The sequence below is a fragment of the Boleophthalmus pectinirostris genome, unplaced genomic scaffold (genome assembly GCF_026225935.1).
Source record: "Boleophthalmus pectinirostris isolate CB_2022bp ecotype Guang Dong unplaced genomic scaffold, ASM2622593v1 HiC_scaffold_14, whole genome shotgun sequence".
Lineage (NCBI taxonomy): Eukaryota > Metazoa > Chordata > Actinopteri > Gobiiformes > Gobiidae > Boleophthalmus > Boleophthalmus pectinirostris.
The window spans coordinates 19,943,521-19,963,712 of NW_026571047.1; the positions used below are offsets into that span (position 1 = coordinate 19,943,521).

The window sequence follows — 20,192 nt, forward strand, 5'->3', positions numbered from 1 at the left end:
TTATACAATGGACTCTCTTAAGTCTTCAAAGGGGATACAGGGGCAAGTGTTTGGGGCTGAATGTAACAAAACCTCATTGGTAATCTCCACAGGCACGACTATGAGATGAGGCCGATCTGGCTCAGGGCTTTCTGAGTCTCTGTGAGTCTGAGGGTTCTGCTCCTCTAAAGTCTTTAAATCTGCCCGCTCCATCTCCTCGGCCAGCTCCCGGTCTCTGCCATAGAGGACCCCCATCCTTCGAGCCAAAAGACCCTGTTTTTCTGGAGGTTCTTCATCTTCGTCCCTCCTCCCTATCCTCAGAGAACGGTGCATGAAGGCGGCGTGACGTATGCAGCGTTTCAGTAAGTGCGCGCGGTAAGCTTTCTGTATTATTATGGCGGACTGGAGCTCTTCTTTGAGACGAATAGTTGTGACAATGGGGGCAAATGAGTCTTTCTTGGGGTTACTGAGTGCATACTTTGCCAAGATACTCTCACGCATTGCTGCCATCTCCACAGTGTCTCCTAGGACCATTTGAGTAACAGCTAGTAACACATCAGTGCAGTGAATCCTGTCTCCAGTCACTAAAGGTATGTCCATTTCGATAAGGCGGAGGCGATTAGATAGAGGCACCTTTAGTGGTTCTTGTAATGTGTCACAAAATATAAAAAGTTGGCTGTATTCGATGTACTGAGATCCTTCAATGTCAAATTTCTCCCAGGTTTCATTAAACATGTCAAAGTCGTCCTCACAGAGTGCATCTCCGCTTTCTTCCTGTGCTACGTTAAAATTCTCCAAGATGATGGCGATGTACATGTTGACCACAACCAGAAATGAAATAATAATATAGCTGCAGAAGAACATCATACCCATACCAGGGCTGCCACAGTCTCCTTTCACATCTGTGCCCGGGTGCTCGAAGTCTGGGTCGCAGTCTGGAGCTTCCCTGTTCAACATCGGAAGTAAAAGCCCGTCCCAACCTGCGGAGGTGGTGATCTGAAATAAACAGATGATACTCCCGCCAAAAGTCTCAAAGTTAAAAATGTCATCGATCCCGGCTTGCTTTTTGACATAGGCGAAGTTGGACATGCCAAAAATAGAAAAGATGAACATGATGAGGAAGAGGAGGAGGCCAATGTTGAACAAAGCAGGAAGTGACATCATCAGAGCGAAGAGGAGTGTCCGGATGCCTTTTGCCCCTTTGATGAGACGCAGGATTCTCCCAATTCGAGCCAGACGGATCACTCGGAACAGAGTAGGAGACACAAAGTACTGCTCTATGATGTCCGACAGCATGGTGCCTGAAATAAATGAAATGCATAGGATTAAAGACAATAATGTATTCATAGTCATTCAGATTGATTTGTATAGCACATTTTAAAACCCCAGTTGACTAAAGTACCAGATAACAGTGAACCCCAAAACACATAATAAAACACAAAGAAAACAATATTAAGATAAACCTTGGGAAAAAAACATAGGTTGACTTATATAGATTTAATTTTAAGCAGCTAAATTTGTGTCACTACACCAACAGTAGTAAACATCGGTTAAGAGTGCACTCCATTTATCAACTAGTCTATCTAATCAGGTCTTCTCAAGTCACAGGCCTCAAGTCCAAGTCGAGTCCCAAGTCTTTGTCTATTTTATCAAATCAAGTCTCAAGTCCTAAAAATAGTGGCTCAAGTCATGACTTGCAAGTTCTGAACTCTGGTGGCATAGACTGAATATATTAATGGACAGAGCTAATGTTCATATTAACCCGCTCTACATAATCCTGGTGTTTTTATTTCACTTTTTGTCCATTAATAAATTCCTATTCTTATTTTAGAACTCCAAATTCGCTCCTGTAACTGCTTTCCTTGTGAGCTTCATTTCACTGTAGCTCAACAATCTGGTCGACGTCACAGTCTCTAAGTCCATTTCTTTATATAGTCTGTGGTTAGCAGTAAGTAGTTTGTAGTAATAACACTTCTTCATACAGTATAAGGCACAGTATTCTCGTGTATTGTATATTGTATTGTATAAGTCGTTATTATTGAACGCAAACAATTTTTCCCGGTGTACTGCATTTGACACTGACCTGCAATGGATAAAATGACCACAACAAAATCAAAAACGTTCCATCCGTTTGTGAAGAAATACTGTCTGAGGGCAATCAGCTTCAGCACACACTCTCCGGTGAAGACCACAATGAAGGCCACGTTGACTTTGAACAGGAAGTCCTCCTTCCCTGGGCTCTGGTCGTCCGTTTCCACCATCATTGTCACCATGTTGAGGCAGATGAGCACCATGATGAAGATGTCAAATGGCTGCTGACTGATGAAGTCAAAAACCATGCCCTGAAATGGGTTCTGGGGTCAAAGGTCAGAGGGGACAGGGGAGAGGTTTGGACAGAGGCACAAATCCGGGTGAGTCAAGTGACCTTTTCACACCCACAGTTCAAAGCTAAACCAGTTTGTGTTCACTTCACAATAATATCCAGTATCCAGGTTAAATACACATCCAGAATACTTACTGTTGGACGTGGGATTGGCTTCTGTGGCTTCTTTGAACCCAGTTTCTTCATGGCCTCATAATATTTCTTCTGCTCTTCAGTCATGAAGATGTCCTTATCTCCAAAGTACAGAAACAGTCAATCTGATTACTCGAGGGACTTTTTACCCTTAACTTGCACATTAATATCACAACATTATGAAAGAAAATGTATTATTATATGTATGCTTATCTTTTTCTTTTGCTGGTTGAAGTTATCAATAATCACACCAATGAATAGGTTGAGAGTAAAAAATGACCCAAAGATGATGAAGATGACAAAGTACATGTACATGTACAAGTTGATCTCATATGAAGGCTGCTCTTCAGGCTGAAAATCAGGTGAGAAACAAGATCTATGATCATATCCTAATAAACAGCAACTCAGACCAAACAGATAGCATTGTTTATATATGATTATATATTGGATTGATGTAAAAGTAAAATAGGTATATAGAGTTTTATTAAAAATACAGTGAAAGTACCTCTCTTGAGTCAACAGCAGCATACATGATGTCCATCCACCCTTTGAAGGTTGCCTGCAGATAATATTTTTAACAGTAACGTTTTCATTCACATGAGAGGAGCATATTATAAAAAAAACAACACTATTTTCACATCTGTGTTATAAAGGTAATTCAGAAAGTACTCCACTGTGTTTTAAAGTATACACACCTTCACTAGAATCATTTTAACCCTGTAATTACCAGTCTCTACTGAATAAAAGCTAAAATATAGCTGCTTGTTGAAAAATGTCGCTTCATGACATCACAAAGTGGAACAGAGCATTTTGAGCTTTGGGAATGGAGACAGCCAAATAATGCAGGATTATTGAAACACGTGAATGAACCAAAACACAACTCCTGGTATGTGTTTGATGAGGTAAGAACGGTCTAATATGGCTTACAGCTTACAAGAGTCATTTTTGCGTAATATAGGACCTTAAAACAACATCTCACCACTTGAAGAAGGGAGAGGTATCCACTTCCCACATTGTCATAGTTGACTTTGACATTGACCCAGCGCGCCTCTTGTGTTTCTTCTTGAAGGGCCAGACAGTCACTTTTGTTATTAACCTCTGACATTGGTAAGATCTCTGACGTTGTGGTGTTGATGCAGCGATAGAACTTTCCAGCAAAAAGATTGACTCCCATGATGCTGAAGATGAGCCAGAAGATCAAACAAACCAGCAGCACATTGAAGATGGAGGGAATGGCCCCAATTAAGGCATTGACCACAACCTGCAATCCAGAGAATATTTGTGACGTACTTAAGAATGTTAAGGTAATAAAAAAAGATATAACTAATCATTGCTCTTACCAAAGCAGCTCTTACTGTACGTCCAGTGAGTAAGCATTCAAGCATAAAACTCACAAACACAAGCCAGTCAAATTAGTAGCATTAAATTATTATTATTAGTTAAATTATTTTCGAGGCAAAAGTTTGGACACACCCTCTCATTCAATATTTTTTTCTATGTTTACTATTTTCTTGAAGTAAAACATATGGAATTATGTAACAAAGAAATAAACGTTTTTTTTAACATTTTATAACCACATCTTCAAATTCAGTACCCTTTGCTTTGCTGAAAAATATTTAGTAGAGTTATTTAACTCTTTCTTTACTAAATAATATTATCATTTTTGATATCTTCTGTCTGTATCTAAAATGTAGAAAATAGTAAGAAAAAACAAAAAAAATTGAATGAGGAAACGTTTGACTAAAAGCATATATAAAAGAAAACTTACTCTCATTCCTTCAAATCTTGACAAAGCTCGAAGAGGTCTGAGTGCCCTGAGGGTTCGGAGGGATTTGATTGGTCCAAGTTCCGAGAAGCCCAGCCAGTTGGCAACTAGACTAATCAGGGAAATCTGAGGCAGAGTCATAAAAGTTCTGTGTCAATAATTTTTAGTAATGAAGAGCTTTTGTACAATGCGAACACTAACAAAAATAATAGAGAATGTGGAATTTACATCAACAATGAAAAAGTCCAGCCAACACCAGGCATTTGTGAAGTATGTCTTGAAGCCGTACGCCACCCATTTCAGAAGCATTTCAATGACAAAGATGTAGGTGAAGACTTTGTCTGCATACTCCAGTATAATTTTAATTGTCCGTCTGCGATCGATGTTGATGTCCTCAAAGGCCTAAAAAGAAACATTTGTCAAAATTTGTTGACCTATATTATGTAAAATTTACTCTTGTAAGCTTTAAGTCATGAGTTGTATTTTGTTTCATTCACACACGTTTGAGTAACCCTTATAAGTCTATCTACATCTCCAAAGCTCAAAATGCTCTGTTCCTCCTTATAATGTCGGTAGTTTTCAAGTTAACAGTTCCTTTTACATTTAGTTCAGTAGAGATTGGCCATTCCAAAGCTGAATGCATCCTAATTATTCTAGTGAAGGTGGAGTTTAAAAACTGAACACTTCCAGCATTACCACATGACATCACAAGGTAGAGTGTTTTTCAGAACGTAGCCTAATTATGCAGTGTCTGTGTGTCAAACATATGTGAATGAAGCAAATTACAACACCAGGAATGTTTCTGATGAGGAAACAACATTATAACATATATAATAGCATAGGAAATAGCATAATATATGCACTTTAAAAAAAATGTACTTAATGTAAATGAAGAGCACCTACCAGGGCCCCGCTGCTGAGGAGGATCATAAAGATGATGAACGTTTCAAACCAGTCATGCTCCACAATAGTGAAGCAGGTGCGGCGAATGTTCCACCAGATTTTACCTCTACCTTCAGTGATGTCCACGAAGAGACAGGGCCAGCGCCGGACGCAGTCTTTAAACATACAGAAATATCTAAGTTATTCAACTATTTTTTATTTTTTTATTTTGCAGACATTATTGTAATTGGCTCATCCTTCAATGAGAGAGGAAACAAAGTGCCAGAAAGAAACCCACCCACACACAAGAAGATGAAAACACCAAACAGAATTGGGCCACCATATCACTGTAATATGGTTTCAAAGTTAGTGTCACTGCTATATAACTAACATAAATGACAAAACAGCAATTTGTCACTGTAAAATTACTAAGATATTAAACTTCCTCATGCACATTTAAAGAGAAATAAGTGTGTGTATTTCTCACTGTCAGTGAAGCAGGCCTCTGGTTCCACTGGATCAGGCTCCTCCTCCTCCACCTCCTCTGGCTCAGACTCTGATGGCTGATAATCTGCTGTGCTGCAGACTGAAGAATCCCCATCTCCACTGAACGCACCTTGGAGCTAACATTAACCACAGATAACACAGTTAGTTTGCTTTAACAGAAATCATCAGAAACACATTTAATTATGTTTCTTACTTTGACGCCTCGATACCAAAGATCTTTACTTCTTGTTTTTCTCTATAAAAATACAGAAATCAAGGATACAAATATGTACTGCTTTAGCTAATATATATTTAGTTGTAACCCAAACACTCTACAACACCTAATCTCACTACCATGTAATGAATTGCTATTACAAGTTAAAGATCCTATAATGCGTAAAATTGTCTTTTGTGAGCTTTAAGCCATGTTATAATGTTGTTATCTCCTCAGAAACATACCTGGAGTTGTGTTTTGGTTCATTCACACATGTTTGAGCTTTAGAAATGTTGACAGACTAATAATATATTTACTCAAATTGCTCTGTTTCACCTCGTGATGTCATGAAGCAGTAGTCTTCAAGTTAACAGCTCCTTTAACCTTTGTCCAGTAGAGATTGGCAATTACAGAGCTAAAATTATCCAAATGATTCTAGTGAATGTATATGGAGTTTAGAAAAACAGTGGAGTACTTCCTGCATTCCCACATGACATCACTAGGTGGAACAGAGTGTTTTCTGATTTTGGTGTTAAACATGTGTGAATGAGATAAAACACAACTCTGAGTATGTTTTGGAGCAGGTAACAACATTATAACATAGATCAGAAAATAGTGTTATATGGGCCCTTTAATGACAAGTATAATTACCATTTCAAACATTTTATTATCACTTGTATCTTCATTTAAGGAAGTTTCTTCTTCATCATCATCTTCATCATCATCTACGATTTCAAAGTCTGACTCTCCCTCTGCCATTGGTACATTAAATCCAAGCTCCGCCTCCACAGCAGCTTCAGAGGCAGGACCCTCCACTACACAGTTCGGAACCCCATCAGCCAGTTTCAGAGCTTGAGTAGACTCCAAATGATTCATCTCAATTTCCTCCATTTTACTGTCTGGTTCTTCCTTTGGTTTTCTCCCAAGTATCTGCAAAGCTTTTGTGATGATGTATGATTTTAGCCAAGCGATCCCCCGTTTGATCCGGCCAATAGCAATCTGGAGGTTGTTCATCTCTCCATCTTCTTCCCCAGGAGCCAGGTTATCTCCACTGAAGGAGCTGAGCAGCAAGGCCAAGAACAAGTTCAAGACCTGCCAGAAAGAAAAACATTATGATTATAAAATATGATAGCTGAATAGTAGATAGTAGAAGCCTCAAAATGTCAAAGATATTATGTAAAATTGACTTTAATAATGTTTGTTATACCATTTATCATGTGTTTACTCAGAGTGAGGTCTTGTTTGATTTGTGAGTAACCCTGCCTTGTTCTACATTTAAGCCTTAGGCTGTTGTCACATATCCCCTATCTCCGTCCACTTTTTTCGTTAACTGGAGTTAATATGATTAACTGAGATTCAGGAGCTGGACCATGCCTGAACCTCCTCTACAGCCAACCACAGCTGATCTCAAAAACGCCTCCAATTAACCAGAAACCCTATTTATACGGCCTATCCTGAAATCAGCGTCCGCATCAGCTCTCTCAACCCGTTCCCTCCCACCCGTGTCTTTCACCCATCCTTCAGTCCAAAGACGTCATCTTCAAGGAGGGGGGGTTTGATTCAGCTGGGTGACCATTTTGGATTGGAGATTATACTCATCACATTTATCCACTGTCAATAAACGTCTTTATCTTATTTCATTGTTGTGGCATGGTCCTTGCTAGTGAATCAAAAAATTTCAGATGGATCAGAAGGTTATACAAAAAAGGAGCAAAAATATAACTTTTTGCATTGCATTTTTTTCATCAGACTTGAAGACATAATTTTTTTGTTTGTTTTTAAAGGAATTATATGTAACATTTTTATTTAAAATTCCATAACTGTGTCCCCAGATATGATATTTATATATAGGCCTTTCTTATGACAATTGCAATATTGCTTTTTTTCTTACTTACAAAAACACTGGACATGATGGCCAGGTTGTTAAATATTTATAATTTGGTGTTTTGGTTCTCAAGATTATCTGATCAGAAATCATTATGAGCATTCAATTCAAGGCATTCAAGTGTCTCATTTGGGTTGCCAGATTCAATGCTGAAATTTATATAAAATAACCTAAAGGACTCCCTCTGATGTGAATGATCACTACCCAAACCCCACCACCTGCAGCCAATCATTTTTCAGTGCTAGAGCGGCCTCTGCTGCTGCGTTATATGTTGTCCATACACTGAAAATGAGAAAAACTTTGCAGGTTTGCAGGTTAAGGTTCAGTGATGGTAGTACCTTTAAAACAGAAAGAGCGCAGGTTACAGACAGTTCATTTAAATCCTAACCACTAATGAGTGCCATGATGAGGAGATAACCAGTGTAAATGACTTCACCTGTCAGTGATCATTTAGTATGGAAACTATATTAATACGGGGTGGTATATTTTCCTTGTGCCTGGAGTGGAAACTTGGTTAACCCTTGGTCGCTAAAGTGGCTAAAGTCACTGTGAAGAGCATCTCACATAACATCACATATCAACTCCAAGCTGTAGGAGTCTCAGTAAATATTATGTTATCTGTCTCCAAACACATAGACTTCTATCTTTAGTTTGTAAAGCCTGTTAGACGCTTTCACAGTTCTTCTTCCTCAGGTTTAGAGAGATCACAGTTACATTGAGCCAGTGCGAGCTAGTCCCGTGCATTCCTGTGTCCAAGCTGTGAGGCAGGAAGAGGAGGCTAACAGGCACGAATGAGCCCCTCAAACTGTCTCAGCAATAAATAAGTGGAAACAAGATAGGAACAGATTTCTTTATACAGGGATATAATTCATGGGCTTGTAAAAGGCTGAATCTGTCTGCACTCAGTAAGTGTCACTGTCTGTAGACTGCAGATCAACAGCTACAGTTGAGTTGGTGTCTTTGCCGTAAAATAAATAATTATACAAAATACTCTTTTTCTGAACTCATCTATTGCAGCTGAAATCTAACTGTCTGATCCAAATACGCTTGGTTCACTCACCCCATAAAACACAGGGGCTGAACTCTAGAGCTCATGCTGTATAACTCAAACTCAGCAAAGTCATCTCATCTTTAACAAGCCCACAGTGTCAACCACTCTGCGACTATGCACCTGACCAGACTTGTTATGTAATATATTTTCAAACTGATTTTCTAGTAATGTCAGACGGATTTGCAGCAGCACCGTGAATGTAACCCATTTCTGACACATTATTGTAGTTACTAATGAGAGCTCAGTCAATATTGCATTAGATTAATCCAGTCAATTATAGCTCATCATAATCAGTTGACTTGCCCCACCTGCTCTCTGCTGCCCCAGCTGTCTGTGTTTGTGACAGCAGCGGCTGCATGCTCACTAGAGCCAGGTCTTAACACGTATTCAAGGTCAGATGCACGGTTTGACCACTGGTCATTGGCTTTAAATAGAAACGGCCGCTGATGAAGTGCGTAAGTTTATTATGTGGCTTTATGTCACTGTGAATGGTGGCCATGTTTCTAAATGTGCATGCATGCACTGAACGCTGTGAGGTGAAGTGTGAACCACAAAAAAGCCTGGATTATTTCTGGCATGGTACTCTACAACACTTTTGTCATCACATTATGATGAGCAGCTTCCTTTTCTGTAGCTATGAATAACTCAAGAGGAAGTGGATTTGGCTCTAGTAATTCTCCAGGATACGTGAATGTATTTACAATTTCTTCAGTGACGTCAACAAGCCCAAAATGTCACACACTGCTCTTAGGACCCACTGGATACAATTACAAGGCTTGACATTACAGACTGTTTGGCTTTGGCCTCTTAGGCTCAAGAAGTTAACAATATTCTGAGACAGACCACACTATCTGAGGGTATTATAGTTAAACTGTAGTCTATTAAAATGGGTTGTCTGTCAGATTTGCAGCTTCACAGCAGTGACACACAGTAACCTAAATCTATAAGCAACAAATCATTTCTAAATATATGACTGTAAGCAAAAACAGAAAATCCTCTGCTCTCAAATACTGAATGATTGAAGTAAAAGATAAATAAATACGAATAGATAAATAAAACAGTAAATACTTACAACCAGATTTCCGATGACCATGACCATCATGAAGACAATGAGGCACATGGCAGTCCCTGCCACCTCCATACAGTGCCACATGGTCTCGATCCACTCTCCGCATAGGATCCGAAACACGATGAGGAATGAGTGGAAGAAGTCCGTCATGTGCCAGCGCGGGAGCTCACAGTCCTCTGAGATCTTGCACACACAGTCTTTGTAGCTTTTACCAAACAGCTGCATGCCCACAACAGCAAAGATGAAGACGATAATGGCCAGCACTAAAGTCAGGTTTCCCAAAGCTCCCACCGAGTTTCCAATGATCTTGATCAGCATGTTCAGTGTGGGCCACGACTTCGCCAGTTTAAAGACTCGAAGCTGTCTCGAAAAGAACAGTAAGTGTCATGTAATTGCAAGAAAAAGCAACAATCAAACAAAGAATTGAAATCTTTCTTACCAGACGAAATGACCTCAGGACAGATAACCCTTGGACATTGGCCAGCCCGAGTTCAACCAAACTCAGAGTGACAATAATGCTGTCAAAAATGTTCCATCCCACTTGAAAATAGTAGTATGGATCCATGGCTATGAGCTTGAAGAACATTTCAGCTGTGAAGATACCGGTAAAAACCTAGGGATAGAAGAGGAGGATTTTATTACAGTTATTAAAGTGGGACTAAACACCTAAACTCGTGCAACACATAGCAAATAGAGCTGCTAGAACTGGGCAATAACTGAAAGACTAAAGAACAGCATGGAGGGAAAAGGGGCAGGGTCTGAATGACGGGATTAACAGGTATCCATATTTCAAACTAAGCCCCTGCATTCAGGTGTTTGTAATCAGAAACACCTAGCTGTAGTGAGGGCAGTCATGAGTGATGTCACATAGTACTTGACATTACAGTGGCCACTGGAGGCCATACTGTTTTTGACCACAAAGCTGGTAAATGGTCACATTTTTATATATCGCTTTTCCACCTTCAATGCAATCAAAGTGCTTTTCATCAAGGAAACACCCATTCGCACACACATTCATACACCAGTGTACACAGAAACTGGGGATGAGGGGGATTAAGTTCTTGCCCAAGGACACAAAAAAAGTATCTGTGGGATCTGGAATCGCACCATCAACCCATCACTAACCAGTGATGTTTATGTCAAGAGTGGGATTCCAGTCCCCAACCTTCCGATCAGTGAAAAACACCAACTTAGGGCCAGTTTACAAGAGAATGCTTGTGGGTAAGAACGACAAAATATAGACAATTACAATGTTTTTGGGACTTAAAAACGCAAAAATCTGAAACCACCCTCCAGAGTGGCAAAGTTGAATACGCTCCGCTGTAGCATTTCCGTCTACACTGCCCGTCTTGGGCAGTGTAGACGGAAACTCTGGTCACATCTGCTCATGTCGTGTGTACGTTTACGTCACATACATCACCACCCAGCATCACCACCTAGCCACCTGGCATGCATACCCAATCGAATTCCACACACTTTTGCGTCACAGTATGCACGTAGATTTCCTCCAGAAAACGCTTGTCTAAACACGGAATAAAAAGTGAAGACGCGACACCACTTTTGCGTCTTCTGTTCAGACCGTCATCGTATAAACGTAGCCTGACCTACTGTTGCCCCAGTTACATTTTTACATGGTTTGCACTCAAATTGCCCAAAAAGGACTGGGAACATCATATCATCAGCACATCATATATACACTTTACTAGCAAAAAAGTAGATTTTGAGCTTTAGTGTAGGTTTAGTGAAGAGTCCATTTTAAAATAAACATATTTCATTGTGAAACAGTTGTTTACCAGATTGCCGACAGAGAGCATGTGGTCAAACTCCGGAGTCATGGGATAGTGCTCCATTGCCATGAACAGGGTGTTCAGGACAATACAGATGGTGATGGCTAAATCCACAAAAGGGTCCATCACAACAAAGTACACCTTCTTCTTAAACTTGACCCAAGGTTCCCAGCAGTCCCATTTCAAGAACATGTCGGCAAACTTATACCAGGCAGGTGGGCATGGCCGCTGTGCCTCCTCCAACTCTAGACAAAAAGAGGCAAACAGCAGTCAAAGTATGGCGTAAATATGCTTTCATAGGCTTCAATAGTGCAGTGTTTCTCAAGTATGACTGGTAGTATGTGGAGGTCTATGCCGTTTGAATATTTATTTTATTTAAAGAGAAATTTAATAATGTTCTTGTTGTCCTTTGGATGAATCATGATTTACAAGTCTTGGCCATAATTTAGGTCTGATAAAGTCAAGATTTAGGTCTGGTAGAATTCAAAAAGCCAGTTATTAAGTTAGGTGGTACATAGTGCAAATAGCTTTGAGAATCGCTGTACTTGTCCAATACGAAGTGACTTAATAAACTGTCTTTGATTGGCAGGTCTAAGTTGGATTAAAATACCCCAAGCTTAACACCACAGGCCACAGCACCAAATGTTGATGTTACATGTACAGGGATAATCCTGGATACAGCTACAGAATGTAATTCAGGATAACAAAGCTACTGTGCTAGGCCTGAACTGTACACTGCTAATACTAAACTATGATAAACAGTAGATAGAGATTTAGAGATCTGTGTGTCCAAAATGTTTTAGACCTAATCAACCAAAAATAAAGATGTGCAAAAGGTACTATACCTTCCATGGCTGCCATAGTAGCGACTGTGAGGGCACTCGCTGTTCTGATGGTCAGGCCTGGTTCCTCAGCATGAAGCATGCTGCTGCGATCAGAGCCTATGGACTTTTTTGTCTCTTCCTCATCAGGGGGAACCTGAATAACAATTGTGACAAAAGAACAAATTATTCTCAATTTACAAATTAATCACACCCTTAAAATATCTTTAAAATGATAATTTACTAAAATGTTCTTTTTGTTTTTACCTCCACCATAGTGGGGACTCTGACAAGAAGTTTAGGAATGACCCTCCCATTGCAGTCCTTTGTGACCTCCTCATGTTCAGGGCTGTTTTTTCCTTCTGATGCTGTGTGATGACTGAGGGACTTTTTACTGGTGAGAGTCACATGACTCCCATGAAGGTGGGCCTACAAGAGAATTTAATAGTCAAGGAGGCATCAGTGTTATCTGCACTGTACATATACTGTATTTACATATACTGCTCGGAAGAATTACAAACAATTAAATAATTTTCTAATTCAGGGCAGTTTTGCTTATATGAATGACCATTTTTCATTTTCAGGATAGAAACTTGCAGTGTAATTTTAATTTATTTTCAACCTATGCTATTGGTGTAATAAAATCAATGATTAATTTTGAGCTTGGATGTCAAAATCCAAAATCAAATCATTAATAATTGCACAACCCAACATCAGAAACATTAAAACGTCCTTGTTTTCATTTCTCGTGGCAGGTACAGTACCTGTTCCTGATTCCTGAGTTGCTCTAGCAGTCTCTGAAACTCCTCTTCCTTCTCGATGGCCTCCCGCATCGTGGCCTGGTTCTGCTCCTCGTAGGCCATAGCAACTACAGCCAAGATCAGGTTAATGAGGTAGAATGAGCCCAGGAAGATGATCACCACAAAGAACAGCATGTACGTCTTTCCAGCCGCACGCAGGATCTGTGAGGCACGTGTGAAAGAAACTGCGAGAACTTAGGACAAAAGCTTTGGTCAATTCCTCAAGCAAATAATTCATAATGAACAAATAGTTGATTTGATATTTTTATACTTTGCAGGCAATGTCATCAACATTCCTGAGGGGGTGACGCTAACTATAGACTCTGCTCTGTCTACTGTCCGTTGCTCTAATTACAATGTTTGGAATAAATGAATAGCTGAAAACTGTTTAAAATGAACTGGTTAATTTATAATGCTAAAAATCAGATACATACTTTAAGGGGTAGAGTTAGGAGTATGTATTAAGTAGTTACTAAACCTTAAATCAGTCTTAACCAACTATTTGTTTGGATGGAATCTTTGTTCATGCTTTATTAAGACAATTAAAAGTGTAGTTATTATAAAGTGCAACAATATTTTATTTACAGTATCAAATTAAAGAGGTACCAACCAGCTGAAACAGGTTTTCCCAGTAGTCCTGTGTCATAAGTCTGAAGAGAGCGAGGAAGGCCCAGCCAAAAGAGTCAAAGCTCGTGTAACCATAGTTAGGGTTCCTCCCAGCTTTAATGCAGGTGTATCCTTCAGGGCACTTTCTATCAACACGGAAAATAAGTCACAGTCTGTTTGTCCAGTATCTGATTAAACTATATTTATCTAAATCTAAAATACCTGATTAGAAATATTCAACAAATGCAATATTATAAATTAGCATACCCAGCATCGGAGCTGTTTCCACAAATCAGAGCGTCCAGACTGCCTTCCACAAAATACTGATTTTCTACAACAATAATATTTCAAGAATTCAAGAAAAATAAACTGTGAACTGTGTCAAATTTATGTTTTTACCTGGATTCTCAATATACTCTTTGAAGTCAAATGTACTGTTGACATAAGTTGAGTTGTCCAATAATAAAGAGTCATTGAATAAAGATGTAGTGTTAAAGAAGTCATAGGTAGTGTCATTGGACAGGGGCCAGCGCACACATTTCTGACGCAGGTTTCCCATGAAGAGCTGAAGCCCGACCAGTGCAAACACAGCAAGGGCAAAGACTGTCAGAATCATGACATCCACCATTTTCTTCACGGACTGAATCAGTGCAGCTACAATGGTTTTTAAACCTGACAAAACAAAACATTGCATATTACAGTAGTCGATTATACATAGGCCTGTTACCGTAATTACAATATATACATAGTTATTTGATAAATGTTTTTAGGCTTACAGGGCCCATATTACGCTGATCTCTGTTATAATGTTGTTTCCTCATCACAAACATACCAAAAAAACCAAACCTAACCCTAACTCCATCCACCTCCCACCTTCACTAGAATCATTTGAATAATATAATTTATAGAATTGCCAATCTCTACTGAACTAAAGGTAAAAGGTTGCTCAAAAATATCACAAAATGGAACAGAGGAGTGTAAGCCTTCTAGATGAAAACAGACTAATAATATAGAATTACTAAAACGTGTGAATGAAACAAAACACACCAGGCATGCTTTTGAAAAGGTAATAGCATTCTAACATGGTTTCTTCACAAGAGTCAGTTTTGAGTAATATAGGACCTTTTTTATGGACCTTTTTTATGTTTATTGCGTGTGTCCTTTGGTGTATATATAAAACGTATAAGTAAATTATATTCATTTATGGGCCAAAACATTATATTGGACATACCAGGAATCACAGTGATTGTTTTGAGGGCTCGAAGCACACGAAAGGTTCTGAGTGCTGACACGTTGCCAAGGTCAACAAACTCAGTAACGTACCTGGGGGTAAAAGAGTTTTAACTTTTGAGACTAAAATCTGATTTAAACAACTGAATACTGCAGGATACATACGCCATACTGATAACCATGAAATCCAGCCAGTTCCATGGATCTCGAAGGAATGTAAAAGGTCCCACACAGAAACCTCGAGACAACACTTTGACTGTTGCCTCAAATGTATAAATGCCAGTAAAAACATACCTATGAAAACATATGAAACAGAGTTAAGAGGAAATAGATCCATTTTCATGGTAGAAGACAGCGATACATACTCAACAGTTTTACTCCACGCTGGTGGGTTACTCATTGTCATGAACACACAATTGGACAGAATTGTGATCATGATGAACATGCTAAATAATTTAATTCAGGATTAAGGAATACATGTAGCACTAGTACACATAAACTGTAATATAAGTACTGATTTTACCTGTTAACCAAAGCTCAATTATAAAGGATATGAATGTATGAGAATTTTAATGGCTCCTCTCCGCACACGACTAAAGGGGCTCAGAATGTAGCAGGCTGGTTCAGCACTGAACCTGTAGATGGTGTTTCCTTTAGTGATCACAATGAATGTCTGAGGACAAAGAGCATAATTGCAATTTGAATTAAGTTTATTATACTTGACAAATACTGCACTAATTAATTAATAACACATACAGGCTACAAATATTATATTGGTGAAATACAGCTTGCATGTTAGAGTTAACTGAATGTCATTGATCTAACAGAGGCTGTGCCCGGTGCACTGACAGACTCAGACTGACTTGCTGCGCTTTATAGAAGGGGTCGATGTCCTCCAGAGGGGTGTTGAGTAGTTCAGATGGAGGGTCCCCAAAGATCAGCGGTAGCGGCTTGCCTGCTTCCAGGTCTGGGTTCGGTCCCTCTGCCTCCTCCTCCTCCTCATGGCCCTCTACGGCAGCTGCCTTCTGGCTCTCCTCCTGGAGCCTCTTGATCTCCTCCAGCGACGCCTGGGTGAAGGGCCGGAACACTTGGGTGCCTGGGGGAGGGAGCAGGATTGCCATCTTCGCATCGCGAAGCAGAACTGCCACACCAAGTTTTCCCTAGAAGAAACTGGAGGAAGGAATCTGCATTTTAATCGCTATTAATTACAACTGTCATAACATATATCTTTGAAGTTTAGCTGTCTAAACAGCTTTATGTTTGTAACCTGATCTGTGCATGTGTATCTTTGGCATTGGTAGTGATCATCAGTGTTGAGCTTTGATCTGTGTTTCACCTCCACACAGACCACAGCCACAGCGCTCAGCCTCTCACTGAACCAGAAGCTCTTAAAAGTGTCGCCATAGTAACAAAATGACTAGACACTCGGATACTTTCCCCTCCCTCTAAAGACATCATGACATTAGCTGTGTACATCAGATTACTTATTAGCTTAGCAGACACTCACTTCATTTCCAAAAGGCATTTGCTTACACTCTTTGATGTGTTTGCAACAACCTAACATAAGCTGTTATTAGATAGCAACACTTCATGGAGTTAGAATATAAAACTTTAAGATTTAAGCAAAATGCATGAAATATTTGTTGTTGTTTGTTTGTACTGCTTTGAAAATAATGCAAACATGTATATAGTATACATGTATACTACAGTATATGTTTTAGAGAATTAAAAGTTTTCCACCTGTACAGTGAGACAGTGGTTAATTCAGTGATCGCGCTGAGCCCAAATGAAGAACGCACATCGTGTACAGGGAGTAAAGTGACACATATAATGAATGAACAGGCCAATACCTGGAGCACTCAGACAAAAATGAAGCATTAAAAGTTGTGAGTGCAGCCACACGCTCACACAGATAATGTGGCTGCACAGCTGCTGTGGGCCGTCAGGAGCCAGTGTCGTCTTTCAGAAGCGCGATGACTCTGCTCATTCCTGCGGCCAAGCCTCGCACAGAGCCTCACATCCCTCCGATAAACAGGAGCCTCGGCCAACTCATCTTACCCAGCACTGAGCTACCTCCTACCCCCTACCTCACCAGCTTGATCTGCTCCACACTATCCCACCTCCACTCACCACTCAAACCACTTTTACATCAAAGCACCACTCACCCATCCGCACTTTCATACACCATCTTAAGCAGACACTGGAGGCAAGGTTAAGGTTAAGTGTCTTGCCCAAGAACACAACACCAATAGAATGTGTTCTGGTTTGAGGGATTGAACCAACCTTTAAGTCAGTCTGAGAGCACTCTACCAGTGTGGCTTTCACCTCTGTCCACCTTTATGCCTGTTGTACCAGTGAACAAAATGTACTTTTGCCAAGTCCTTGATTTGAGTGTTTTATCAAAAGGTGATAAAAGCAGTTTATGGCAGAAATCACTTCTCAAGGATAGTCTTTATTTTAGACCAGGGTCAATCTTTTAAACATATTAACTGCAACACAATGATAAACTGGAATTACAAGTAGAGATGTTTTAAGATTATTTTCATAATTTTCATCAATAATCCTGATTATACAGGTCTCAATATAATCACCCAAAATAGTCATCTCCACCTGAACTCGAAAAGGAAGGATACTTAAATGTGAAGTGCTTTTATATCTGGCTGTGTCACGCTAAACTTTACTTTATTATTCAGAAAGTTTGATTTTAAAAAATAAAGCTGGTTACATACAATGTTTTTTTTTAACTTCTATCTAATCCCTTTAAGCACCTCAGCTATGTACTTGAATGACAATGCACTTACTGTAATGTACTGAAAATGATGCTCAAATAAATAAATAAATAAATACTTGAAATGATAATCTATTATTTAATTAAAATGGAAGTAAATTAAGGATTTTATTTTGGTCATGGTATCAGTAATCATGAATAATTAATTAAATGTTTCTTCTCACAACAATCCCAACACTAAAATGTGATATCGTGACTGACATTCCCACACAAACTTCCATTTTAACAATGAGGTACATAATATTTTAAAAAATAAATATGTGAACATAAAGTATAAGAGAGTTTATGTACCATGATAAATATCTCAACCTGTCACCGAACACGGACCATGTTGAGAATTTAGTTAAGCTGTAAACAACGAATCGAGTGAGCAAACAAGAGCTTTTATCACACGTCCTTTGACATTTGCCGTGGCCCCATTCCCCTATGTTTCTCACGGGGTCAAATCGCAACCATCGCTCGCTGAAGTTCACTCTCTCTGGCCTGCTTCAACACCCTGTCACCTATCCATTAACCCTGTATTTCAACCCTATAGGGGGCACATTAAAACACACCAGTCCACCTGTTACAACTTCCCACAAGCCACACTGAGTAACACATCCATTCACAATGAAGAGCTAAGCTAAAGCAGTCATTATGGTTTATGATCTATGTAATCGCCCTGTATTTAGTCCTGATGTGTATTTAAAGACATATTCCTGAACACATTATGCTCCCGCTAAGACGACAGCTGCTGTCATTCATGGTATGCCTCAGTCACTACATACCAGGAAGCTGTGAAGACCCAGAGTAATCTCCAAGACCAGCTGCATGGTCTGATGGCTAATAGACCTATGGTCCTGTTGATTTATAACTGCAGAATTACCACATCTTATCTTTAATTGTTCTCATATCTGTACAAAGATGAGATCATGAGGCTATAGTGTGAAGTGGGGGTGAAGAGCAGGGAGGACATTCGACTTATTATCAGAGCTGGGACTTGAGATATTACAAGGTATTATCTATTACTATTTGGCCGATGCACTCGGATAAAAAATTTGAGTCAAAAACTAATAATGAGTAAACAGTCTGAACAGATGCTGGAATCCATCTTTTATCTTTAACCTTATTTCACCTTTTGAAGACTGGAAAATACAGATGCAAAGCCAAGAGGTCACATGGGCTCACTTGGTGAAAGAAACTCAAAACCAACACGTTCTGAGTCCAAGAACATGTGATGCCAGACACACACACTACGCATCAAGACTAAATCATTCTACATCCTCCTCTGAATACATCCTAATGACAATATAACATTTACGGAAAATAAAAGACTGTGCATTTTAAGTGGACAAAAACTAGATAAAAAGTAGTAAACAACTTGACCTGGCCCATCCAGAGTGATGTCTAATGTCACAATGTTCAGCTTAAGTACATCCTTAACAGTTGAGCAGCAGGTGCACAGGCAGATGAAAAAGAGGGCATGTGAGCTTCTGGGCAGTGGTCTCCTCTTATTCTATGGATTTTATCAAACACAACTGATCTGCTTTACTGAGGCTACTGCAGTGTAGTGTGCGAAGCATTGGCTACTGGCCTGAAGAACCGTCCCTCTGCCTCTGCATAGGTACCGTTCAAATGCAGAGGAGTAAAAACATTAAGTCTTGGCTGGTCCAACAACTGGTGCCTGATTCAAGAAACAATTAAGGCCAAATAAACTTTATGATATGAGCATCAACATCATCATAGTATCTTGACCATCTGCCATGAAGACATGGACTAAAAATAAAGTGGCTCAGAGGGTAGGAGGAATAGTGGGGATTGAGAGTGTCCACAGAGACATTAGAAACATGTGTATCAGAGAAGTTTCACCTGCCAGGTGTGGACTGTTACTGTGGAGGCAACACCAACACACAGCTATAGGCGACAAAACACACATGCACAAACACTGCTGAGGAGCCATAAATCTACCAATTCCAAATTTGACCTAAGCTCAATTACAGGAACAGCATATTATTAGAACAAACCTATCCTAGACTTACTTTCTTTGGTAGTAGAATGTGTTTTTTTTTTACTTTTTCATGTTATAATGTTTAGGGGTTTTTTCAGTTATTCTGAAATTGTAAGTTGGCTATAGGCATACATGATATTTGCTAGAAATCCAGATTTAAAAAAAAAAAAAAAAAACACGGCTGAGAGGAATTTGGGTATTGCTTATAAAGTATTAAGAAGCACTGAGCATGCAAACTTATTAGACAAAATGCAAAGTGCATGAGATGAACATAATTATTATGGAACCCACGTGAAAGTTAGAAATAAATACGAATCAAGGAGACAT

General features: G+C 39.4%; 1 protein-coding gene across 1 annotated transcript; it reads right to left on the reverse strand.

Annotated features, from left to right (window-relative positions):
• scn4aa (sodium channel, voltage-gated, type IV, alpha, a) lies at window positions 1-16,211 on the reverse strand. Its single transcript, XM_020918336.1, has 25 exons — window positions 15,954-16,211; window positions 15,726-15,763; window positions 15,456-15,536; window positions 15,256-15,384; window positions 15,092-15,183; window positions 14,260-14,532; window positions 14,128-14,191; window positions 13,865-14,006; window positions 13,219-13,416; window positions 12,722-12,883; window positions 12,479-12,611; window positions 11,640-11,878; window positions 10,286-10,459; window positions 9,850-10,206; window positions 6,493-6,933; window positions 5,629-5,764; window positions 5,163-5,317; window positions 4,488-4,661; window positions 4,263-4,385; window positions 3,474-3,755; window positions 3,000-3,053; window positions 2,704-2,845; window positions 2,498-2,595; window positions 2,063-2,333; window positions 1-1,280 (listed from the first exon to the last, which is right to left on the reverse strand). The coding sequence occupies exons 1-25, from the start codon at window positions 16,209-16,211 to the stop codon at window positions 1-3; spliced, it is 5,496 nt and encodes a 1,831-aa protein (XP_020773995.1).
• Window positions 16,212-20,192: the final 3,981 nt, after the last annotated feature.